The sequence below is a fragment of the Bombina bombina genome, chromosome 3 (assembly GCF_027579735.1).
Source record: "Bombina bombina isolate aBomBom1 chromosome 3, aBomBom1.pri, whole genome shotgun sequence".
In the NCBI taxonomy this organism is placed as follows: domain Eukaryota; kingdom Metazoa; phylum Chordata; class Amphibia; order Anura; family Bombinatoridae; genus Bombina; species Bombina bombina.
The window spans coordinates 647,360,417-647,387,562 of record NC_069501.1 but is presented as its reverse complement, the minus strand read 5'-3'; the positions used below and the strand labels follow the sequence as shown (position 1 = coordinate 647,387,562).

The 27,146-nt window shown below is 36.3% G+C and overlaps 1 protein-coding gene across 1 annotated transcript in view; it reads left to right on the top strand.

Moving 5' to 3' along the window:
* Positions 1 to 27,146, top strand: part of LOC128652465 (multidrug and toxin extrusion protein 1-like) — a 191,073-nt gene that overhangs the window by 97,737 nt on the left and 66,190 nt on the right. Inside the window, exons 5-8 of the mRNA XM_053705403.1 lie at positions 5,764 to 5,806; positions 8,247 to 8,291; positions 13,975 to 14,072; positions 26,492 to 26,589. Of these exons, the coding sequence (XP_053561378.1) occupies positions 5,764 to 5,806; positions 8,247 to 8,291; positions 13,975 to 14,072; positions 26,492 to 26,589 (284 nt within the window). The remainder of the gene's footprint in view (positions 1 to 5,763; positions 5,807 to 8,246; positions 8,292 to 13,974; positions 14,073 to 26,491; positions 26,590 to 27,146) is intronic.

The following is a 27,146-nucleotide window of genomic DNA, read 5'->3' as shown; positions in this document are numbered from 1 at the left end:
TACCCTGGACAGCCGAGCATGACAAACCAGAGGGAGAGGAGTTTGATGGTCCTGGCTTGTTATGGGAGTCCTTTGCAGAGCTTGACTTTGGGAGCCCAGACTCCATTCCCCAGCGGCAGGCTGCGTTACAAGGGGTAGGGACAGTTGGTCCTGTCCCCCAGCAACACGGCTGTTTAGCCAAAGGGGAGACGAATGGTCTCCCCCTCCAGCAGCACAGCTATGTATCCAAAGGGGAGACAGTCGGTCTCCCCCTCCAGCAACCAGGCTCCCACCAGCTGGTCTCTGCCCACCTCGCAACCCACCAATGCAGCGTACCAGTCCCCCACACAGCTGTGGTGAGGTACCTGGACATGGACAAGTTTTCCCCGTACTCAGGTGTAGTAACCATTTATTGTGGGTGGGCTGTACTACTAATTGTGTTTTATGGGTGGGTTGCTGGACTAACCAGGGCACTGACCGGCAGGAGGTCAGATACCCTGTTAGTCTGTTTGGAAAAGGGGAGAGATGTGACAAAACCAATCTCGCCACTGTACATTGGAGGGCCTGTTATGGAACATTCTTTGGGCTGGAGGTACATGGGCTTAAGGATACCCAGAGACTGCATGGAAATATGGAATTTTATATGCTGGACACCCCATGTACTTTCATAACTCTGTCTTATGTCTATGTCACCCTGTATCCATAAATACAGGATGGGTACAGGGTGTGAGTGCCCCTTGTGGGAGCAATTGTGACTCTATAAGCCAAGTGGGCATAAAAGACTTTATAGCTAATAAGAACTGTTCCTATATTCAGTAATAAGATGTATTCTATGTATGTTTCAGATCTGATTGTGTCTCAGGAGTCTGTCTGGGTAAACTGATTGTGTCCTTGTGTGATTATGTTAACTAGACTGCCCAACATCAGATTGTCTGAGTAAACGTTCTTCCCTAGTTAATTAACTTAATATGTTAATCTGTTTTACCTGTGAATAGACAATTGTTAGAGGTTTGATGCATTGTTCATATGTTTGCTTTACTGTTAAACCAATGCCCTTTGTAACCTGAAGCCAGGGTGTATAAATCTGTGTGCTGCCTTCAAATAAAGTAGACATTCTGTTTTAAACCTGAAACTGGCTGGGTTGTGAATTGCTGATTCCCTATGCAGGACATTGTTCATCTGGTATTAACCCTTGGTACACTGTTGGTACCGTAACATATACATTTAAAAAAAAAACAAAAAAAAAAACTTTATGGGCTATATAAATAGATAATCTACAAAACATTTATGCAAAGTAACAATGAGTGTATAATGTCCCTTTAAGGGTAATACCAACAAAATCTCCAATACGTTTAGCATAATTTTCTTTTCTTACTATCCATCACAGAAAGTGTTTGGTTTTATATATATATATATATATATATATATATATATCTCTAAATTTGAGCACAATTGAATTTAACACACGTTGAGTTAGCATGTCTTAAGAGCTTTGATTAACTGTTACGCTTGACAAAAAAGTTACACAGTTACACTCATTATAGCACTAACTAATAAAATTATTTAAAAAAAATTGCAATAAAAGGTTGTAAGAGCTCAAAGAGTTAAGGTCTCAGGGCATACAAAGGCATAGAAAGGGCTTTAACATAGATACATACATATATAAATGTCTAAATATGTATATGTGTATATATGTTTATGTGTGTACAGATGTATTTATGTTTTTATATATGTATTTAGAGACAAATATACACATATAAACACATGCAGTCAAGTTACTGAAAACATGAAAAAACATATTTATGCAATTTACATATTTAATTAACGACCAGATTACGTGTTTTGCGTTATGGCTCATAACGCTGCTTTTTCACTACCGCTGGTATTACGAGTCTTGTAGGTATAGCTGTACAGCACATCTTTTTGGCCATAACGCAACGTAAATACCGCACCTTTCAAAAAGTCCTTTTTTCAATGGGACTTCCATAGCGCCAGTATTATGAGTCTTGCCTAGGATGCCAAAAAGTGAGCGGTACAGCCTATACCGACAAGATTCATACCGCCATCTAAAGTCAGTAGTTATGGGTTTTGCGCTACAAAGCTGTAGCATAAAACACATAACTAAAGTGTTAAAAAGTACACTAACACCCATAAACTACCTATTAACCCCTAAACCGAGGCCCTCCCGCATCGCGATTCGCAAACACTATAATAAAAATATTAACCCCTAATCTGCCGCTCCGGACATAGCCGCCACTATAAACACATTAACCCCTAAACCGCCGCACTCCCGCATCCTAAACACTAGTTAAATACTATTAAACCCTAATCTGCTGCCCTAATGTCGCTGCCACCTACATAAATTTATTAACCCCTATTCCGCCGCCCCCAACGTCACCGCCGCCACTATACTAAAGTTATTAACTGCTAAACCTAACCCTAAGTCTAACCCTAACACCCCTAACTTTAATATAATTGAAAAAAATCTAAATAAAAATTACTATCATTACCTAACTAATTCCTACTGTATATAAAACTAAATACTTACCTATAAAATAAACCATAAGCTAGCTACAATATAACTAATAGTTACATTGTAGCTATCTATCTAGTTTAGTTATTAAATAGTTATTAACTATTTACTAACTAACTTGTTAAAATAAATACAAATTTACCTGTAAAATAAAACCTAACCTGAGTTACACTAAAACCTTATATTACACTAAAATTAAATAAATTACATTAATTAAATACAATTAATTAAATTACAAAAAAATAAACACTAAATTACACAAAATAAAAAACAAATGATCAAATATTTAAACTAATTACACCTAATCTAATAGCCCTATCAAAATAAAAAAGCCCCCCCAAAATAAAAAAAATCCTAGCCTACACTAAACTGCCAATAGCCCTTAAAAGGGCCTTTTGCGGGGCAATCAGCTCTTTTACCTGTAAAAAAAATACAAACAACCCCCCAACAGTAAAACCCACCACCCACACAACCAACCCCCCAAATAAAATCCTATCTAAAAAACCTAAGCTCCCCATTTCCCTGAAAAGGGCATTTAGATGGGCATTGCCCTTAAAAGGGCATTTAGCTCTTTTTTGTTGCCCAAAGCTGTTCCAATCAGCCAATAGAATGCAAGCTCAATCCTATTGGCTGATTGGATCAGCAAATAGGATTGAACCTCAATCATATTGGCTGATTGCATCAGCCAATAGGCTTTTTTACCCTTTAATTCCGATTTACTGAAAGAATTCTATCAGCCAATTGGAATTCAAGGGAGGCCATCTTGGATGATGTCATTTAAAGGGAAACTTCATTCTTCAAGAGGAATCTAAAGAAGAGGATGCTCCGCGCCGGATGCCTCGAAGATGGAGCCGCTCTGTGTCTGAAGGATGAAGATAGAAGATGCCGTCTGGATGAAGACTTCTGCTCACCTTGAGGACGACTTCTTACCGCTTGGATGAGGACTTCTGCCCTTTTGGATGAGGATGGATGTCCGGTCTTCAAAAACGGTAAGTGGATCTTCGGGGGTTAGTGTTAGGTTTTTTTAAGGGTTTATTGGGTGGGTTTTATTTTTAGCTTAGAGACTTTGGGCAACGAAAAAGAGCTAAATGCCCTTTTAAGGGCAATGATCACCCAAATGCCCTTTTCAGGTTTTTTAGATAGGATTATATTTGGGGGGTTTGGTTGTGTGGGTGGTGGGTTTAACTGTTGGGGGGGGGTTGTTTGTATTTTTTTTTACAGGTAAAAGAGCTGATTTATTTGGGCAATGCCCAGCAAAAGGCCCTTTTAAGGGCTATTGGTAGTTTAGTGTAGGCTATGTCTTTTTTATTTTGGGGGGGCTTTTTTTTATTTTGATAGGGCTATTAGTTTAGGTGTAATAAGTTTAAATATTTGATAATTTGTTTTTTATTTTGTGTAATTTAGTGTTTATTTTTCTTTGCAATTTAGTTAATTGTATTTAATTAATGTAATTTATTTAATTTTAGTGTAATGTTAGGTTTTAGTGTAACTCAGGTTAGGTTTTATTTTACAGGTAAATTTGTATTAATTTTAACTAGGTAGTTAGTAAATAGTTAATAACTATTTAATAACTAATCTACCTAGTTAAAATAAATACAAACTTAGCTGTGAAATAAAAATAAAACCTAAGATAGCTACAATGTAACTATTAGTTATATTGAAGCTAGATTATGGTTTATTTTATAGGTAAGTATTTAGTTTTAAATAGGAATTAGTTAGGTAATGATAGTAATTTTTATTTAGATTTATTTTAATTATATTAAAGTTAGAGGGGTTAGGGTTAGGGTTAGACTTAGTGTTAGGTTTAGGGGTTAAGAACTTTAGTATAGTGGTGGTGGTGATGTTGGGGGCGGCAGATTAGGGGTTAATAATTTATGTAGGTGGCGGCGACATTGGGGCGGCAGATTAGGGGTTAATAAGTGTAGGTAGGTGGCGGCGATGTCGGGGGCAGCAGATTAGGGGTTAATAAGTGTAATGTAGGTGTCGGCGATGTTGGGGGCGGCAGATTAGGGGTATTTAGACTCAGGGTTTATGTTAGGGTGTTAGGTGTAAACATAAATTTTCTTTCCCCATAGGAATCAATGGGGCTGCGTTACGGAGCTTTACGCTCCTTTATTGCAGGTGTTAGGCTTTTTTTTAGCCGGCTCTCCCCATTGATGTCTATGGGGAAATCATGCACAAGCATGTAAAACCAGCTCAAAGCAGAGCTGGTATTTGTGTGCGGTATGGAGCTCAACAGTACCATATTGCCTGCTAACGCAGGTTTTTGGAAAACCTGTTATAGCAGCGCTATTAAAGGTGAGCGGTGGCAATAACTTGCAAGTTATTACCGAGCAGCTCATAACGCAAAACTCTTAAGCTGGCCGAAAGTGTTTAACTGTGTTTGAACTGAAAATATTTCCCATTCCAATGTTCTTCACATTATATAGATATAATCTCATATATGTGTGTGTATATATATATATATATATATATATATATATATATATATATATATATGTATGTATGTATATATATGTATATATATATATGTATAGATATATATTTTATCAAAAAACATCATATATATATATATATAAATAAGTATTTATGAATAAATAGAGCTGCGGAATCTGTTGGCGCTCTACAAATAACCGATAATAATAATAGAACATATTCTTCTAAATGAAGAACATTGGATAGTGAAATATTCATATTTCATGTCAGGTTAGTGCATTTGAGAAAATACGATCGGGTTTGCGCGAGTAAGGGTTTTTTTTTTCCACTTTTCACACTCCATTGAAGTCTATGTGGGAATACTTTAACGTGTTTGCAATATTCGAGGTTCGGCTTTTGCATGTTGTGTTAGTGCTTATTCAAAAGCTTTTTATTTTCAACTTGTAATATGCATGCTACCACTCCACTAGATCATGCACAAACTACCGCTCCACTCCTAATCTAGCCCTTCTTTTACTATTGATACTCTCTGTAATGCCTCCTTCTACATTCAAAATCACTGAGGTAGGATCTATAAGACTTATGTTTGTATATGATGGGTTAGCTGAAGTATGTACCTTTAGGTAATTAAATGGTTGGTGTTAGTATATGATTATTATAATTAATGAGAGTTTCTGAATGCTCACTTGGATATGTGTGATCTATACTAGGTACATTACCTTTGCATGTAAATACTCTAATCAGAGCAGCAAATATAATTAATAAAAACAGGAACCTGTTTGTTGAATTACAATTAACAAATGTTTCTTTTACAGGTTGGCTGACTTGTGTGTGCTAGCGAGTATTCCATGTCTTCCAGTAAGTTCCTCAGCATGAAAAATTGATTTTCATTTGGATTTGGATTTTTAGTGAAGACAAAACAACAGTAATAAGACATGAGATGAATTAATATAAAGTAACACCAGTCCACATTTTCTTTTAACATAGTAATATTAAAGAGACCTTATGACACCAAAGTACTGTAATTTGTAAGAGGTTGTTTTTTTTGTTTTTTTTTTGTGCACTTTGCTAAATATAATCCAAATTCCAATGAATCAGAATTCCCATGTGAAGTGCATTGCATGGCTTTTTGCAAAAAATGTTAACCAATTACAAATCTGTTGAAAACCCTGTAAAGATTCATTTTCTACACTTTTCAAATGCTATGGGTATTCCAATCAATAAAAAAAAAAAAAACTTTTCCAGAAACTTACAAATCAGTTTTTTGCACTTTTCCAAAAATGTTTGGACTTTGGAATTTTCTTTTGCGATTCAGAGTATACAATTGCAAAAGTTTCCAATTTACTATGATCAAGTTCGCTTCATTCAAATTATTTTCTTTACTGAAGAGATATTTAGATAGATGTCTGGAGCACTACATGACAGGAAATAGTGCTGCTATCTAGTGCTCTTGCAAATGTATAATATTCTTGCAAAACTGCTGCCATATAGAGCTTCAGATCCAGAAATGGGCTGGCTCCTGAACTTACATTTTCTTAATTGATAATAGAAGTAAATTGGAAAGTTTTTCAAAAATTGTATGCTGCATTTGAATCATGAAAGACATTTTTTGGATTTCATATCCCTTTAAATACAACATGGACTTTTTAAATATGCCATTTAACAAGTTGCGAGAGCAGCTTCTAAGTCCCAGCATTTCAGGCAGTATTAATATCACTTAACAATATCAATTTACAATCGTTTAGAAAACCTTATCAAATAATGTATCTACAAAAATCCCCATACGATTTAATGATAATTTTGTGAATAAAATGAATTAGTATTATAAAATATAAATCTATATAATATATATTGTGCGTGTAACATGTTGTAGTTCTTAAATATACTGCAGAAGGCAGACCCTTACAAACTAAATAATAAAAAGAACCTACACAATTTATATATTGAAATAGATACTAGTCGAGTTTTACTTGTCAACGATTATGAAGATAATGATGTTGAAAAGAGATACAGTATATCTGCAGTGGGTTGAAGCTCATTACATTTCGCATTGGTGCTCTCAGGCTAACTAGAGTTGTATGCCATTAGGAAGTTAGTTTAGGTTTATTTTTGGATTACAAAGGGCTAGATTACGAGTGGAGCGCCAACAGTTACGTGCAAGAGATAAGGGGTTTATCACAGGTGTTTTCAAAAGTATTACAAGTTGAAAGTAAACGCGATCGATGGAGCGCAATTTATGCTAATGTGAGTCGGGCACAGGGCTTTAACATAGAAACATACACATGTCTAAAGATGTATATGTATGTGTGTATATATGTATATATATATATATATATATATATATATATATGTATGTGTGTGTGTATATACATATTTATGTATTTATATGTGTATATATGTTTCTACATAAATACATATGTACACGCATATAGGCATATAGACATAAATATAAGTGCATTGGAGCCCTTTGAGGAAAACACGAAAAATAATATTTATGCAATATTCATATTTAATAAAGTGTGTTTACTGTAAGTATTTGACATTCCAATGTTATGCACATAGCAGAATATGTTTTATGTTATGTATTTATAAATAGATATTCCTATATATATATCTATACCTATATATAATCATCTATATATAGGTATAAATATATTTTTGTTCAAATAACACACACACACACATGTTTTTCCACTTTTTTTTGCTTATGGTAATATGGTTATCGCATGCACCATATTATAAGTTCAACTTTTACACTTGTCGTGTTAGCGCCCAAGCAATATTTTTTATTTTCAACTTGCAAAACGAGTGCAACTCGACACACACAAAGCAGAATGCTTGCTTCTAGTGCAGTTAATGCTTCACTTGTAATCTGGCCCAAAGTATATTGTTTATGATTATTACCAAGAACTGTAGGAAAATGTGACGTAAAAGACAAAGGGTAGTTAAGATATTTCCATTAACGGTCAATAACCCTCAGGAAAATTATAATAATAAGCAAAGTCCCACAAAGATATCACTTTATTTTTTTTTTGTTTAAAATAAAGCCAGTATATTAAAAAAGAAATGCTATATTGAACATTTATTTGACAGTTTTTTTAGTTAGTTAGCTTGAACTGAAAAAGTAAATTTGTTTATTATTTCTTTTGCTCCTTTGAAGCCACCGCCAATATAATTGCCCCACCTCTTTTATTTGTAATGCAACTAATGCTTTGTTTTAGCTCTGTCTCAGTCATCATAAATTCCATAGAAATCTACATAACAATATTATATTTATTTGTTTCTATCTTTTGTACAGGCAAAACTTTACTACACACTTGAACAAAGGTTTTTGCAAAACCAGGTAAGTATAGTTGTAGTTCATTTTGTATTTATTTTTGACCATCACAATTATGCATTATTATTTTTTAAACACCTCTGTTTCTATCTATATAGAGAAAAATACCCTGTTTCCTATCTGATTTGTTAATTAAATCACTAACCCATTTAACATAAACAAAGTTAAAGGGACACGAAACCCAAATTTTTTTATTCACGATTTAGACAGAGCATACATTTTTAAACAACTTTCCAATTTACTTCTTTTATCTAATTTGCTTCATTCTCATTATCCTTTGTTGAAAAGCATATCTAGACAGGCTCAGGAGTTGGGTTCTAGCTGCCGATTGGTGTCTGCACATACATGCCTCTTGTGGTTGGTTTACCGATGTGTTCAGCTAATGCCCAGTAGTGCATTGCTGCTCCTTCAAGAAAAGATACCAAGAGAAAAGCAAAATTGATAATAGAAGTAAATTAGACAAATGTTTACACTTGTATGCTTTATCTAAATCATGAAAGAAAATGTTTGGGTTTTATGTCCCTTTAATGTTGCAGTAAATCAGTGTTAGGATTTCATTTATATAATTGTATGCTTTTGTTTGACTACATCATCATTTTTTTCAATACATATATTAAATAGTGATGTCCCGAACTGTTCGCCTGCGAACGGTTCACAGCGAACATAGCTTGTTCGCGTTTGTGGGCGAACACATGGCGATGTTCGATCCGCCCCTATGTGTCATCATTGTGGAAACTTTGACCCTTTATGCCACAGCCGCCTGACACATTAGAGCCAATCAACATCAGACACTCACTCACAGACACTCCCAGCTACTCGGAATCCACCATTTTAGACTCATAACGACCTTGCTTTTTTAATGAGAGGACGTGTTGTGTTTTTGCTCCTGACATTAATAGGAAAAACATAGCTAGGCTAGTGTATTTACAGTCCAGAAGGACTCCACTCATCTCTGCTGCAAGCACAGCACCCCAAAAAGCCCTTTTTAGGGCTATATTTCGTGCCGTTTTTTTTTTTTTTTTTTTTTTTTATTAGCATTTGCCTGGCTTTCAGCTGTGTGTTTAAGGCTCACAGCATATGCTGTGACTACTGCCACCACTGATATCTTCCTAACAACATTAGTTTAAATTTAACTAACCCAAAAATATAATTATTTTTCTAGTGTAATTTGTTTTCATTTTCTATTAGGCCAGTGTCACACAGCATATACTCTGGTTCATTGCTCTGTGCCAGCCAGCAGCCACCAGTGTTAATATCCGTTTATAACATTATTTTAAATTAAAAAAAATAAAAAAAATAAAAATATTTTGCTAGTGTAATCTAATTACATTTACTATCATGCCTGTGTCTGTCAGGCTCACTCAGCATTAATATACCTCTTTTTTTCAGTCTTTTGGTTAATTGGTCTGTGCCAGGCAGCCACCCAGCACTCATATCTATTTTTCTTTCACCTTAATTTTAATATATATATAAAAAAAAAGTTTTAATTTGTTTGCTAGTGTAATCTAATATAATTTTCTATCTGGCCTGTGTGTTTTGCTGACATAGAGAGCCTATTGTGTTTACTTGCTGCCCTCCCTAGTCTATGAGCCACGACTCATATGTGTTTAACCTTTTTTTAATTTCCTCCCCCAAAAAATAATTTCAATCATTTTTCTAGTGTAATCTAATAGTATTTTCTATCAGGCGTGTGTGTATCCGACATACAGAGCCTACTGTTTTTAATAGCTGCCCTTCCAAGGCTATCAGCCACGACTCATATGTATGTGCTTAACCTTTTTCTTAAAATTTCCAAAAAAAAGGCTTTAAATCATTATGCTAGTGTAATCTAATTGTATTTTCTATCAGGCCTGTATCTAACTGTCTATCTGACTTACACAGCATACTGTTGTTATAATTGCTGCCCTACGTAGCAGCCAGCCAGTGCGACCACTCATAGAGTCATATGTGCATTGCACTTCTTAACATAATTTTAATATTAAAATCTAAAATTTTCAAATATTTTGCTAGTGTAATGTAACTTAATTTTCTATCAGTCCTGTGTTTTTGTCACTTACACAGCATACTGTGTTAAATTGCTGCCCTACCTACCATCCACGACTCATATCTGCCAGCCTGTCTGCCAGGCCCAAGTAGCCAATTAGTGGCACCAATCACAATTCTTGTAACAGTAATAAAAAAAAAAATCATAATTTTTTGGACTGCAAATATTCAGTCTCCTAGTGCCATTGAATTTCATTTACCTCCTGCCTGCCACTGCCAGCCTTTTGTGCCAGGCCGTCTAGCCAACTATTTACACCAATCATAATTGTTGTCACAGTCAGACAGTATAGTTATTAATTTAAATAAAAAAAATTTTTAGTGTTGATCTTAATCCTCAGTTTGCTCGTGCCTTTGAATTGCACTTTTCTACAGCCTTCCAAGCCTGTGTGCCAGGCCTACTTAAAAAATATTTACACCAATCATATTTGTTGTGACAGTATTCTAATAATTAAAAATTAAAATTTTTGGTAATAGTTGCTGTGATTTGAATCCTCAGTTTGCTGGTGCCATTGAATAGCACTTTCCTCCTGCCTTGCAGCCTGCTGTGAGCCAGGCCCACCTAGCAAATTGTTGTCAGCAATCATAGTATTCTAATAATTAAAAATTAAAATTTTTGGCAAAGGTTGGATTGTAGTATTTTGTTCGGCTAATCATGATGGCCATGTAGACCGCCCGTAACAGGGATGAAAGTGCTAAGAATAGTACTAATTGAAACAACCGAGTTAGCCATGGGTGTTAGTCTAAGACCACTCGGCTTTTTTTTGGGTTTGGGTGCAGATAATCATGAAGGCCAGATAGACCTGCCACCATTTGGTGTTGTAACAGGTATGAAAATGCAAAGAACAGTACTACTTAACACAACCTACTTACCATGGGTCCCAGTGTATATGTTTGGTTGTTATATTTTGTAAGGGTAATCATGCAGGCCATATAGACCTCCACCGATAGGGTGAGTATGAGTAACAGCTATTAAAATGCGAAGGACATTACTAATTAACACAACATAGTTACCATGGGTCGCAGACCAAGAGCAGATGTCTTATTATTATATTTTGTATGGGTAATCATCCAGGCCGTATAGACCTCACCAAATAGGGGGAGTTACAGAGATTAAAGTGCTAAGAATGGTAGTACTTAAAACACAACCTCGTTAAAATAGGTAGCAGACCACATGTCTTATTATTATAATTTTTCAGGGTAATCTGGCAGGCCATATAGAACTCCCCCGATAGGGGGGGGGGGAACAGGGATTAAAGTGCTAAGAAAAGTACTAATTAACACATTCTAGTTGGGTCCAAGAATGCATGTTTGATTATTAGAATTTATTAGGGTAATTATATATCTAACAAATCTATCTATTTCTCTTCTATCCATTCTATCTAACTATCAATCTATGTATATCTATCTATCCTATCTATCACTATCAATCTATCTTCTGTCCGGGATGTTTTGAGACAGCCACTTTGGGAATGTTAGTTGATTTAGACCCATTATGGCTTAAAAGCAGACTCTGCATCAACTATGTAATTTTCCATGGGAGTTTTGCCAGGGATCCCCCTCCAGCATGCAACAGTCCAGGTGTTAGTGAAACAACTTTTCCATCACTATTGTGGCCAGAAAGAGTCCTTGTAGGTTTTAAAGTTCGCCTGCCTATTGAATTCAATGGCGGTTCGCGCGTTTGCGAACAATACCAGAAGTTCGAGTCCGCCGTTCGCGAACTGAAAATTTTAGGTTTGCGACATCACTAATATTAAACTGTAGAAGACAATATAGCCTAGTCATTATCTAATTGATAAAAAACCTCAGTTTCATACATTTTTAGAACAAATTAGTACATAGATCAGTAAGATCAGGAATGAAATTCTGAATATTCTTGGGTTGAACAACGTGTCTACAGTATTAGGCCTTTATCTCCTAATGCTCTGCTCTCTGGCTGTCAAGTAGGGGATCCCAGGACAAATATTACCTTTTAAGCTAGATATAATTTGAATTTAAACATATTTTTTTAGGTTTGTTGATGAGGTATTTTTTATTTAATTTTCTTTTTAGGGTAGTGATTGATGACTTTATTTATAGAAATATTATGACATTTTTGTATTGTTATGGTGCTATTTTGAAGATTGTGTATATTTATTTTGATTATGATATGCATTATTAGTTTAAGATTTGATAATTACTGAGTATTTTAAGCCTGCACAAAATTAATAATTTTCTTCAAAATTATTATTAGTGCCACTTATTTTGTCAATATTTAAAAAGCTAATGAAACTTTAAAAATTACATCTACATGTTATTCTCAGACTAATCTTTCAACGCATCCTTCCATATAGCATTTATTTAGTGTTTAATGTCCCTTTATGACACTATTAATTGATAACAAGATTGTCAATAAAACACAACAATATTTGACATAGAGCTAATAGACAGTTTGATAAATATGGGCTAGATTTCAAGTGGAGTGCTATATATCCTTGCATGCAAGTAATATTAGCTCCCCATTGTGCAATACCAGTGCTCCACTGTGCAAGACTCGCGTTCACAATGCTAGGAAGCATTGCGTTCACAAGAGCTCGCTTCTTTAGGCTCCAATGGGAGCCTCGTTCTGATGCTGTCATATACGGCATCAGAACCTCTTGCAGAAAAGGAGTAAGTAGCACAGCGATAGGCAGCAAACTTAAATATATATGTATATGCTGATATACATATATATATATGTATGTGTATATAAGCATATACATATGAATTTACATTGTGGTATATAGGAACACACAGTTCACATAGAGCACAATGTAAAGGCACACTTTTCAGTGCCGTTTTTTTTTTTCTAACAACCCCCCCCCTCACCAACTTTAAATGGCTGGTTAATTATCACGATCCCGCAAAATTAAACAATGTTTACAATATATATTAAGGATAATAATTTAAGCATGTGAAACTATAGGAAGTGCTTGCTAGAGTGCAACTTATCACTAGGAAGAAAATGTTCACTGGCTGATTGACTGAAGAAGAAGTTATACAACTCTATTGATGAAGATCCCCACAAGCATTAAAATAAAAATATTTTTTGTTTCTCAGCATTGGCACATCCATATTCCCAAACAAAAAAATGCAATAATAATAAAAAAAGAAAGAGAATAAATTATCTAATACATTAAAAAACAAAACAAAAAAAACAACACTTTTAGATTAAAAAATGGACCCCAGTGAAACAATGGTCATACTTGACTCCAATAACAGGCCTAATAAACTCATAGTATATCTAAAAATGTATAATTTCTAATCCATGATAACAAAAAATTGAGCTAGAGCTATATTGAAATTTTATTTAAATAAAACTTTTTTTTTTAAATTCTTTATTTACATTTTCCCACATTGTAATTCCTTTGCAAATCAGAAATCAAATGATCAGGAATACCCATAAAACAGATAAAAAAAGAATGAATGGCATATTTTGCATAGTAATCAATATACGTATAAGCAGTAAATCATTGTTTTAGTTGATTAGAAACCTACAAAGAATTGGAAATGGGAAAATGAAAACCCATCACAATCAAATACAATGAAAATGGAATGTTGTCATACTCAGTATCATAAAAGATTAAACTAGATTGTTTATTTTCCTTTTTTTTCTTTTTTACTTTTATAGGGAATTATTATACCTCAGTTCATAGTAAGTTTTATTGGAAACATTCTTCACATCATCACAACCTATGTATTGATGATTGTTTTTAACACTGGATTAATGTAAGTATATTAATTTTAAAAATAAAGTTAAATGTGGATTATTGTAACTGTTAGATAAAGTAGACAAATATTGATTATTTTTTTTATCACTTTTCAGAAAACTTCCAATAATATTTATCAGGCATTTTAGAATAATAATTGTTAGTTTTTAAAGTCTAATGTTCAGTACCTAATGATCAGTGTCAGTTCTTTAATATTGTACCAAAAAAACAGGTAACTTCACATGCTAGACATTGTTTTTAGTTAAACAGAAAGCTAAATATCTACTAAAGAAATCCTCAAAACTTGAATATATTTTGAGAAATTTCATAAAAAATAATTTGATGGATTTTGCTGTAGGAGTGACAAATATGTTTCTGTGTGGCTGAAAATAGAAAGAAATTATGGTTAACTAGGCGATAAGCCTGCCCAGAGGGCAATCTATTAAAAAAATAAAATACAAACCACAAAACTAAAATTACAAAAAATAAAAAATTACATTAAAAAAATAAACAAAGATATCCAAAATTAAAAATTTAAATCTAAACTAATACCCTTATTAAAAAAAAAGGAAGGGCTTTTGTAGGGTATTGCCCTAAGTTAAACAGCTCTTTTACCTAAACAAATGACCAATTACCCCCTAACAGTAAAAAAACCCCACCCACCAAACCACCCCAAAATAAAAAAACTAACCTAAACTACTCATTGCCCCTAAAAGGGCATTCAGCTCTTTTACTGACCTTAAAAGGGCAATCAGCTCTTGTCCAGCCCATTAAATCCCTAATCTTAAAAATAAAAAAACTCCCAAAAATAAAAAAAATCCTAACACTAAGCCCCAAATAGGTACTCACCATTCCTGAAGTCCGGCGGAGAAGGTCTTCTTCCAGGCGACTCCATCATCTTCTATATTCATCCAGAGCAAAGTCAGCACGGAGCGGAGGTGCGGAGCTGTGGATCCTCAGCGGCCGTCCTTACTGGCGGCACGGAGCAGAGGTGCAGAGCTGTCTTCACCGACGTGTGGATCCTCAGCGGCAGTCCTCAATGGCGGCGGTCCTCGGCGGCATGGAGTCTCCTCTTCATCCGATGTCTGTGGTACACTAAAGATTGAATGCAAGGTACCACAATCAATTTTGGGTACATTTCATTCCTATTGGCTGAAATTTTGAAATCAGCCAATAGGATTAGAGCTACTGAAATCCTATTGGCTGTTCAAATCAGCCAATAAGATTGCAGTAGCTCTCATCCTATTGGCTGATTTTAAAATTTCAGCCAATAGGAATGCAAGGTACCCCAATAACAATGGCTGAGGACCGCTGCCACAGAGGATTGCCGCCGTTGAGGACGGCTGTTGAGGATCCATGCATCGGTGAAGCCAGCTCCGCATCTCAGCTCCGTGCTGCCTTCACTCTGGATGAAGATAGAAGATGATGAAGCCGCCTGGAAGAAGACCTTCTCCGCCGGACTTCAGGAACGGTGAGTACCTATTTGGGGCTTAGTGTTAGGATTATTTTTTATTTTTTTTAAGATTAGGGATTTAATGGGCTGGAAAAGAGCTGATTGCCCTTTTAAGGGCAGTAAAAGAGCTGAATACCCTTTTAAGGGCAATGCCCATACAAATGCTCCTTTAGAGGCAATGGGTACTTTAGTTTTTTTGTGTTAGTTTTTTTGTATTTTAAGGGGTTTGGAGGGTGGAGGGTTTTACTGTTAGGGGGGATTTAGTATTTTTTAAATGTAAAAGAGTTGTTTAACTAAGGGTAATGCCCTACAAAAGGCTCTTTTAAGGGCTACTGATAGTTTAGTTTAGGGGGTGTTTTTATTTTGGGGGCTTTTTCATTTTCATAAGGATTAGGTTTAATTTTTTAATTTTTGATAATTTTGTTTATTTTTTTTGTCATTTTAGAGTTTTTTATTTTTGTCATTTTACATAATTTTTTTGTAATTTCATTTTAAGTTTTATTTAAGTGTAACTTAGTATTGGGGTTAATTTAGGGGGTGTTAGGTTAGGGAGCTTAGTAATTAAATTACGGCTAGATAACGAGTTTTGCGTTATGAGTGAAAAAGCAGCATTATGGCTCTTTTTCACTACTGCTGGTATTACGAGATTTGCAGGTATAGCTGTACCGCACACTTTTTTGGCCGTAACGCAACGTAACTACTGCAGCTTTCAAAAAGTCATTTTTCAATGGGACTTCCATAGTGCTGGTATTATGAGTTTGCCTGTCTGGCCAAAAAGTGAGCGGTACAGCCTATACAGTCAAGAACCGTACCGTAAACTGAAAGTCAGTAGTTAAGGGTTTTGCTCTACAAAGCTGTAGCATAAAACTCATAATTAAAGTGCTAAAAAGTACACTAACACCCATAAACTACATATTAACCCCTAAACCGAGGCCCTCCCGCATCGCAACACTAAAATAAAAATATTAACCCCTAATCTTCTGCTCCAGACATCACTGCCACTATAATAAACATATTAATCCCTAAACCGCCACACTCCCGCATCGTAAACACTAGTTAAATATTATTAACCCCTAATCTGCTGTCCCTAACATCGCCGCAACCTACATTACTGTTATTAACCCTTAATCTGCTGCCCCCAAAATCGCTGCCTCTACAGGGAGTGCAGAATTATTAGGCAAGTTGTATTTTTGAGGATTAATTTTATTATTGAACAACAACCATGTTCTCAATGAACCCAAAAAACTCATTAATATCAAAGCTGAATAGTTTTGGAAGTAGTTTTTAGTTTGTTTTTAGTTATAGCTATTTTAGGGGGATATCTGTGTGTGCAGGTGACTATTACTGTGCATAATTATTAGGCAACTTAACAAAAAACAAATATATACCCATTTCAATTATTTATTTTTACCAGTGAAACCAATATAACATCTCAATATTCACAAATATACATTTCTGACATTCAAAAACAAAACAAAAACAAATCAGTGACCAATATAGCCACCTTTCTTTGCAAGGACACTCAAAAGCCTACCATCCATGGATTCTGTCAGTGTTTTGATCTGTTCACCATCAACATTGCGTGCAGCAGCAACCACAGCCTCCCAGACACTGTTCAGAGAGGTGTACTGTTTTCCCTCCTTGTAAATCTCACATTTGATGATGGACCACAGGTTCTCAATGGGGTTCAGATCAGGTGAACAAGGAGGCCATGTCATTAGATTTTCTTCTTTTATACCCTTTCTTGCCAGCCACGCTGTGGAGTACTTGGACGCGTGTGATGGAGCATTGTCCTGCATGAAAATCATGTTTTTCTTGAAGGATGCAGACTTCTTCCTGTACCACTGCTTGAAGAAGGTGTCTTCCAGAAACTGGCAGTAGGACTGGGAGTTGAGCTTGACTCCATCCTCAACCCGAAAAGGCCCCACAAGCTCATCTTTGATGATACCAGCCCAAACCAGTACTCCACCTCCACCTTGCTGGCGTCTGAGTCGGACTGGAGCTCTCTGCCCTTTACCAATCCAGCCACGGGCCCATCCATCTGGCCCATCAAGACTCACTCTCATTTCATCAGTCCATAAAACCTTAGAAAAATCAGTCTTGAGATATTTCTTGGCCCAGTCTTGACGTTTCAGCTTGTGTGTCTTGTTCAGTGGTGGTCGTCTTTCAGCCTTTCTTACCTTGACCATGTCTCTGAGTATTGCACACCTTGTGCTTTTGGGCACTCCAGTGATGTTGCAGCTCTGAAATATGGCCAAACTGGTGGCAAGTGGCATCTTGGCAGCTGCACGCTTGACTTTTCTCAGTTCATGGGCAGTTATTTTGCGCCTTGGTTTTTCCACACGCTTCTTGCGACCCTGTTGACTATTTTGAATGAAACGCTTGATTGTTCGATGATCACGCTTCAGAAGCTTTGCAATTTTAAGAGTGCTGCATCCCTCTGCAAGATATCTCACTATTTTTGACTTTTCTGAGCCTGTCAAGTCCTTCTTTTGACCCATTTTGCCAAAGGAAAGGAAGTTGCCTAATAATTATGCACACCTGATATAGGGTGTTGATGTCATTAGACCACACCCCTTCTCATTACAGAGATGCACATCACCTAATATGCTTAATTGGTAGTAGGCTTTCGAGCCTATACAGCTTGGAGTAAGACAACATGCATAAAGAGGATGATGTGGTCAAAATACTCATTTGCCTAATAATTCTGCACTCCCTGTATACTTTACAGTATAAACCTATGCCTAACACCCACTAACTTTAATAACTTTAATATAATTAAAATAAATCTAAATAAAATTACTATCATTAACTAAATAATTCCTATTTAAAACTAAATACTTACCTGTAAAATAAACCCTAAGCTAGCTACAATATAACTAATAGTTACATTGTATCTATCTAATGTTTTATTGTTATTTCACAGCTAAGTTTGTATTTATTTTAACTAGGTAGACTAGTTACTAAATAATTATTAACTAAAATATATTTACCTGTAAAATAAAACCTAACCTGTCTTACACTAACACCTAACTTTACACTACAATTAAATAAATTACATTAATTAAATACAATTAACTAAATTACTAAAACAAACACTAAATTACACAAAATAAAAAAGAAATGATCAAATATTTAAACTAATTACACCTAATCTAATAGCCCTATCAAAATAAAAAAGCCCTCCCCAAAATAAAAAAAAACCCATAGCCTAAACTAAACTGCCAATAGCCCTTAAAAGGGCCTTTTTCGGGGCATTGCCCCAAAGAAATCAGCTCTTTTACCTGTAAATAAAAATATGAACACCCCCCCCCCAACAGTAAAACCGACCACCCACACAACCAACCCCCCAAATAAAACCCTATCTAAAAAACCTAAGCTAACCATTGCCCTGAAAAGGGCATTTGGATGGGCATTGCCCTTAAAAGGGCATTTAGCTCTTTTTCAGCCCAAACCCTAAGCTAAAAATAAAACCCACCCAATAAACCCTTTAAAAAACCTAACACTAACCCCCGATGATCCACTTACAGTTTTTGAAGACCGGACATCCATCCTCAACGAAGCCGGGAGAAGTCTTCATCCAAGCGGCAAGAAGTCCTCAACGAAGCCAGGAGAAGTCTTCATCCAAGTGACAGGAAGTGGTCCTCAAGACGGGCAGAAGTCTTCATGCAGACGGCATCTTCTTTCCTCATCCTTCCGACGTGGAGCGGCTTCAAGACATCCGGCACGGAGCATCCTCTTCTTTTGATGGATCTTCAAGAATGAATTCTCCTTTAAATTACATCATCCAAGATGGCATCCCTTGAATTCCGATTGGCTGATTGAATTTTATCAGCCAATAGGAATTAAAGGTGAAAAAATCATATTGACTGATGCCATCAGCCAATAGGATTGATCTTCAATCCTATTGGCTGATCCAATCAGCCAATAGGATTGAGCTTGCATTCTATTGGCTGTTAATAAGTGTAATGTAGGTGTATTCTTTCACCACCCTGTCATTTTTGGAATCCCCCTGGATGCAGCTTCGCTGCATCCAGGTGGATTCTTTTGGCTGCATGCGCAGCCAACATTCTTTTGGCTGCCTCGCGCAGCCAACATTCCTTGCATGGGTGCGCAACTGGCGACAGCGATGGACGCATTACAAACGTGATTATAGTATAGATAGTCTGTATAGACCTAGTAAAATAACTACTTTTACACAGTTGAATGCACAATAGAATATAAAATGTTCTGCTCCTGCACTGTAAGGATATGTTTAGTTGTTTCTAGAGAACACTACAATTACAGCCCCTGCTTTATGCAGGACCACTCAGTCTCACACCTTACCTCGGATTCCCACAGATTTAACTTAAGGGAACCCTGATATGCTCATTGATCTGAGGGTCACTACAGCAGGGTTGCTGAGTGAAACCGGAACCTTCACGCAACAATAAATGCTTAAAGCAGAATAGAGAGTAAGTCTTATAGGATTGACTGCAGCAGTAGTGAAAGAGTTAATTAGTGCAGGTGCCTTAATTCAAACAGAGTTGCAATGGAAATAGTTTATGCAGCAGGCTTTAACAAACACACTGAAATTAACACAGTACTTTGATAAGTGAATAAATCAACCTCTGGTCATTTTGTAAACCATACTTTGATAATGAATATTAATACTTTGCAGAGTTGTTCAATCAGAGTAATATAAGCTGTGGTAAACTTGAGGAAACAGATATAGTTTAAGTTAGAGCAAACAGTTCATTTCAAGCACAATAGAGGTTAATTGCGTAAAGTTTGAATTATGCTTATGCAATCCGTTAATGAATAATGGTACTTTGTAATAATCTTTGTCACAGTTATTTGTTTGTAATTTGGTAAATAGCAGTAAAAAGGTTTAGTGCATATTTGATATCTGAAGCGAATATGGAAATCCAGCAAATGAGCGTTCCACAATATATAGCAAGTGAAGGAAAAAATGAGGTTGCAGCAATACACACAGTTCATAGAATGCAATATATATAGACTAGAAATATTGTAGATGATATTAGCACATAGCGATACAGTTACCACACAGCAACAAGTCCTAGGAGTATCGCAGAGAGCCTGGCAGAGATCCGCGGCGGGAGAATGAGGAGCGTGACGTCACACGCTGCAGGGGAACAACCTCACTACAGGAGAGAGACTGAGAAATCTCTTAGTGAACAAACGGAGCAAATCTTCAAGCACAAAAGAGAATCTGCAAGTTGATTCAAATAGGCAGATACTCATGGAGAGCAATAAGTTGAGAATACAAAGTAGTATAAACGGCTAGGTCTCTTCTGAAGCAGCTTCACACTGAGCAACAAATTACCAAGCAATGAGTTATGTTGGGAGGAGCCTTAAATAGGGGTAGTGAGTTGACATTCTTAAAGGCACAGTAGGAAAAGAGATGAATCCCTGACAGGACACCCCCCCCAAGGAGCCGCTCCGCGGATCAAGGACCAGGACGATCAGGATGTCTACGATGAAACAAAGAGACAAGACGTGGTGCAGAGACATTATTGGAAGGCTCCCAAGAGTCCTCCTCAGGACCAAATCCCTTCCAACTGACAAGATACTGAAGTTGATTACGATGGTAACGAGAGTCTATGATAGACTCAATCTCATATTCCATGCCATCAATGACTGTAGGTTCCACCGTCTCATTTTGAGTTGAGTCTCTAATTGCACTGTAAGGTTTCAAAAGAGAAACGTGGAATGTGGGATGTATCTTCATGGAATCTGGTAGTTTAAGTGTTACAGCATTAACATTGATGACCATTTGTATCGGATAAGGCCCTAAATATAGGGAAGCCAGTTTTTTAGATGGAACTTGTAAGCGTAAATGTTTAGTGCTTAACCAAACTTTGTCACCAATCTTGTAATCTGGAGGCTTGGATCTACGTAGGTCGTAGTGATGTTTCTGAACAGCCTGGGCTTCTAGTAAAACTTGTTTCAATGTTGAGAAATTGGTAGCAATGGTATTAATAAGATCATTAACTATAGGCATGTCGGAATTGTTGATCTGATTTGGATAGTATGAGGGATGAAATCCATAATTGATGTAAAATGGTGTCATTTTAGTTGATGAATTTACGGCATTATTATGAGCAAATTCAGCAGTAGCAAGTAGAGAATGCCAGTTATCTTGTTGTTGAGTGCAGTAGCAACGAAGGTACTGCTCTAATGTTTGATTTGTTCTTTCTGTTTGACCATTCGTTTGTGGATGATAAGCGGTACTCAAACATTTAGTAATGTTAAGAGAGGAACACAATTGATTCCAAAACCTCGAGGTGAATTGCGTACCTCTATCTGTGGTGATTGTTTCAGGTAAACCATGTAGTTTTACAATGTGATTCAAAAATAGTGAAGCAGTTTCTGAAGACGTAGGCAATCCTCTATGTGGAAGGAAATGAGCCATTTTAGAGAATAAGTCCACTACTACCAATATGGTATTATAATTAGCTGACGAGGGCAGATCAACAACAAAATCCATAGCAATCGCTGCCCAGGGTCTGTCTGGTACTGGTAAAGAGAGAAGGTAACCATAAGGACTCTTATGCTGATGTTTCTTAGTTGTACATACCATACAGGAATCAATATACTGTTTAATAGTATCATTCATCTTTGGCCACCAGTAATTCCTTTTAATCAAATGAGCAGTTCTATGAACTCCAGGATGACCAGCCAATAAAGAGTCGTGAGCAGAGGTAAGTATCTCATTCCTGAGAGAAGGAGGTATATACAATAAAGTGCCATGATAGTATAAGTTGTCGGAATGTTTTAGTACATCCAAATGACCCAAAGATGAATCATCCTTCAGATGTTCTTGTAAGATGGTTTTAAACTCAGTTGTTAAACAAATAATTCTATCCGGAGGTATGATAGATGAAGGAGAAACCACATCAGTAGGACGAGGGTCTTTTCTAGAAAGAGCATCAGCTTTCATATTTTTTGAACCTGGTCTATAAGTAATGACGTAATCAAAACGAGAGAAGAACAAACTCCATCGAACCTGACGAGCAGTGAGGGTCTTGTTTGATTTTAAATATTCTAAATTACGGTGATCGGTATAGATGGTGATTGGATATGTTGCACCCTCTAGGAGGTGTCGCCAGAACTCCAAAGCTGATTTGATTGCGAGAAGTTCCTTATCACCGATTCCATAGTTAATCTCTGCTGAACTCATAGTTCTAGAATAGTAGGAAACAGGATGTAAAGGTTCTTTTTCAGAACGTCTTTGAGATAAAACAGCCCCCACAGCAAACTCAGAAGCATCGACTTCTAGCGTAAATTGACATGTGGGATCTGGAAACTGTAAAATAGGGGCTGAAACAAATTTAGTTTTTAGAGTATTGAAGGAATGATCAGCATCTTGATTCCATACAAACTTAACTTGCTTACGTGTTAACGTAGTGAGAGGTCTAACAATAAGTGAAAAGTCTTTAATGAACTTTCTATAAAAGTTCGCAAAGCCAAGGAATCTTTGAATATCTTTTTTATTACAAGGAATAGGCCAATTAGTGATAGCTTCTACTTTGCTTGACTCCATTGAAATTCCAGCTGGTGAGATGCAATAACCAAGGAATGATATGGTGTTTGTATTAAAAATACACTTTTCAAGCTTTGCATAAAGACGGTGTGCCCTTAAACGTGTCAACACTTGTTTGACATGTACAATGTGATCCTGTAGAGAATTTGGGTAAACCAGGATATCATCCAAGTATACGACAATACAAATATCTAACAAATCATGAAAGACATCATTTATAAAACATTGAAAAGTCGCTGGGGCATTGCACAACCCAAAGGGCATTACAGTGTATTCATATAAACCGTATCTAGTACGAAATGCAGTTAACCATTCATCCCCTGCCCTCATCCTAATCAGATTGTAAGCACCTCTGAGGTCAAGTTTAGTAAAAACTGTGGCACCTTGTAAACGTTCAATAAGTTCAGGTATGAGGGGCAGGGGGTATCTGTTCTTTTTTGTGCATTTGTTCAACTGCCTATAATCAATAATGGGTCTAAGACTGCCATCCTTGTTTTTTACAAAGAACATTGCTGCAGCTGCAGAGGATGTGGAAGGTCTAATAAAGCCTTTTTTCAAGTTATCATCTAAATATTCTTTTAAATGATTTAATTCTGGCTGTGACAATGGATATATATGTCCATATGGTATGGAGCTTCCAGGTATAAGATCAATAGGACAGTCATAGTCTCTGTGTGGAGGTAAAGACTCAGCCTCCTTTTTATCAAAAACATCAGCAAATTCACTATAACATTCTGGTAACTTATGTTCAGTGATATGACAAAGTGTGTGTACCCCAAAACAGGATTGTTTACAGTGGTTTGAATCAAAAACTACTGATGCTGTGGACCACGATATAGTGGGATTATGCTTTATTAACCAATTCAGTCCAAGGATTAATGGATAGACAGAAGATGGAAGAACATCAAAACAAATAAGCTCTGTGTGTCCTGAAGGGGTAACAACTTTGAGTGGGATAGTGTGGTGAGTTATGGGACCAGAGCTAAAGAATGAACCGTCAACCAGACGAATAGCTAAAGCAACACTCTTCTTTATTAGTGGGATGTGATTATTAACAACAAAAGTGTTATCAGCAAAATTCCCAGAAGCCCCAGAGTCAATTATGGCCTGAACGTTTATCTTCTGAAGGGACCACTGTAGGGAGACATAAATAGATAGATGAGATTTTATGCTGTCAACCAAATTAACAGTATGGTCATTGGACGAAGTCTTACCCTTCTTTTGTCGAATCAGAGAGGGACAGTCCCTAACAGCATGGTTCTTTTCAGCACAGTATAGACATAGGTTTAGTAGCTTACGCCTAGCTTTCTCCTCAGGTCTCAAGGGTCCCCTAATAACTGCAACATCCATGGGTTCTTCTATGGGTCTAGTGAATGCTGTGGAAGGTGTTGAGTGATGATAATTGGGGTTTCTTCTGGGGGTAGTCTCTGAATAGGATCTCTCTGACTTCCTTTCCCTAAGCCGACAATCTATGCCAATAGAGAGAGTCATCAATTCATCCAAGTCCTCTGGAATCACACCCCTTGCCAATTCATCCTTAACTGCATCATTGAGTCCCAAACGGAACTGATTGCGTAGAGCAGGAATATTCCACAGGGTGTCAGGAGCCCATCTTTTGAATTCAGTAATGTAGTCTTCTACCATTCTTTTGCCCTGTCTTAGAGACCTAATGGCAGTTTCGGCAGTATTTTTTCTATTGTGATCTTCATATAAAAGAGACATTGCAGAAAAAAAATCTTCTAGTGAATTTAGGATAGGATCATTTTTTTCATAGAAAGCATTGGCCCAAGACCTGGCCTCACCTCTGAGAAATGAAATTACAGTTAGAACTCTAATCCTGTCAGTTGGGTATGACTTAGGTTTCAAAGTAAAAAGCAGAGTGCAGGAATTCCTGAAATCCCTAAACATAGCTCTGTCCCCAGAGAACTTTTCCGGTGGACTAACAATGGGTTCTGGACATGACTCAACATTAGTAGTTTTGTTTGCAAGATGATCATTAATAAAAAATTTTATACTCTGATTCTCTAGTTGTATAGCCCTTAAGCCTTGAATCATGTGATCCATACTCTGAGCTAAAGAACCAACTCTCCTGGACAGTTCACTTACATCCATGATTTTAGCTGTTAGTAGTATTCCTTTTTTATGGCTTGGTAATATGTAAGGATATGTTTAGTTGTTTCTAGAGAACACTACAATTACAGCCCCTGCTTTATGCAGGACCACTCAGTCTCACACCTTACCTCGGATTCCCACAGATTTAACTTAAGGGAACCCTGATATGCTCATTGATCTGAGGGTCACTACAGCAGGGTTGCTGAGTGAAACCGGAACCTTCACGCAACAATAAATGCTTAAAGCAGAATAGAGAGTAAGTCTTATAGGATTGACTGCAGCAGTAGTGAAAGAGTTAATTAGTGCAGGTGCCTTAATTCAAACAGAGTTGCAATGGAAATAGTTTATGCAGCAGGCTTTAACAAACACACTGAAATTAACACAGTACTTTGATAAGTGAATAAATCAACCTCTGGTCATTTTGTAAACCATACTTTGATAATGAATATTAATACTTTGCAGAGTTGTTCAATCAGAGTAATATAAGCTGTGGTAAACTTGAGGAAACAGATATAGTTTAAGTTAGAGCAAACAGTTCATTTCAAGCACAATAGAGGTTAATTGCGTAAAGTTTGAATTATGCTTATGCAATCCGTTAATGAATAATGGTACTTTGTAATAATCTTTGTCACAGTTATTTGTTTGTAATTTGGTAAATAGCAGTAAAAAGGTTTAGTGCATATTTGATATCTGAAGCGAATATGGAAATCCAGCAAATGAGCGTTCCACAATATATAGCAAGTGAAGGAAAAAATGAGGTTGCAGCAATACACACAGTTCATAGAATGCAATATATATAGACTAGAAATATTGTAGATGATATTAGCACATAGCGATACAGTTACCACACAGCAACAAGTCCTAGGAGTATCGCAGAGAGCCTGGCAGAGATCCGCGGCGGGAGAATGAGGAGCGTGACGTCACACGCTGCAGGGGAACAACCTCACTACAGGAGAGAGACTGAGAAATCTCTTAGTGAACAAACGGAGCAAATCTTTAAGCACAAAAGAGAATCTGCAAGTTGATTCAAATAGGCAGATACTCATGGAGAGCAATAAGTTGAGAATACAAAGTAGTATAAACGGCTAGGTCTCTTCTGAAGCAGCTTCACACTGAGCAACAAATTACCAAGCAATGAGTTCTGTTGGGAGGATCCTTAAATAGGGGTAGTGAGTTGACATTCTTAAAGGCACAGTAGGAAAAGAGATGAATCCCTGACATGCACAAACAGTACTTGTGAAATGTTTTGCAAATATTTAATAAAGATAAATTATTTTGATGATAGGGAATAATTTCATTAGTTCATCATATTTTTTTTTCTTTCTAGAGGAGCTATTATGGCTTTATTGATCACTCACATTGGATATATAATTGGCCTTTTCATCTATATAAGGTTATGGAAAATCCATGAGGAGACTTGGTCTGGTAGGTCCCGAAAAGTATCACGAAATTTTGCGCTTTCAGAAACGTTTGTGAATTTACTTGACTTGGCTTTTTTTACTAGTGTGTCAGTATGTATACAAAGCTTTTATAGATTTTCAAAAATATGAGCTAAAATATTGTGAAAGTAAATCCACATATAAAGAAATACAGATGTACAAAAAAAGTAATTCTCACAAAAGAAATAGCCCAAGTGTGTACACCCACAACTAGTTTTTAGTTTTGGGCAAAAAATGTAATACACATACCAATAATATTACTGTAATTTTTGAAAAATTTTATTTTATGTATAACCAAGTATATATTTTTTTCTGATCAGTGTATATTATTTTTTACACATTAAGGGCTAGATTACAAGTGGTGCACTAACAGTTGTGCATGGGTGAAAAGAGGTTTATTGTGGCTGTGAGCGCTGGTTTTTTTGTTGAAAGTAGTGAAGAAAATTTCTCCAGAACGCTTAATGTATAACTGGTGACTCTTGACTATCATAAAAAAAATATATACACCATAGTTATCTTACAACAAACCTTGATGCTAGAACG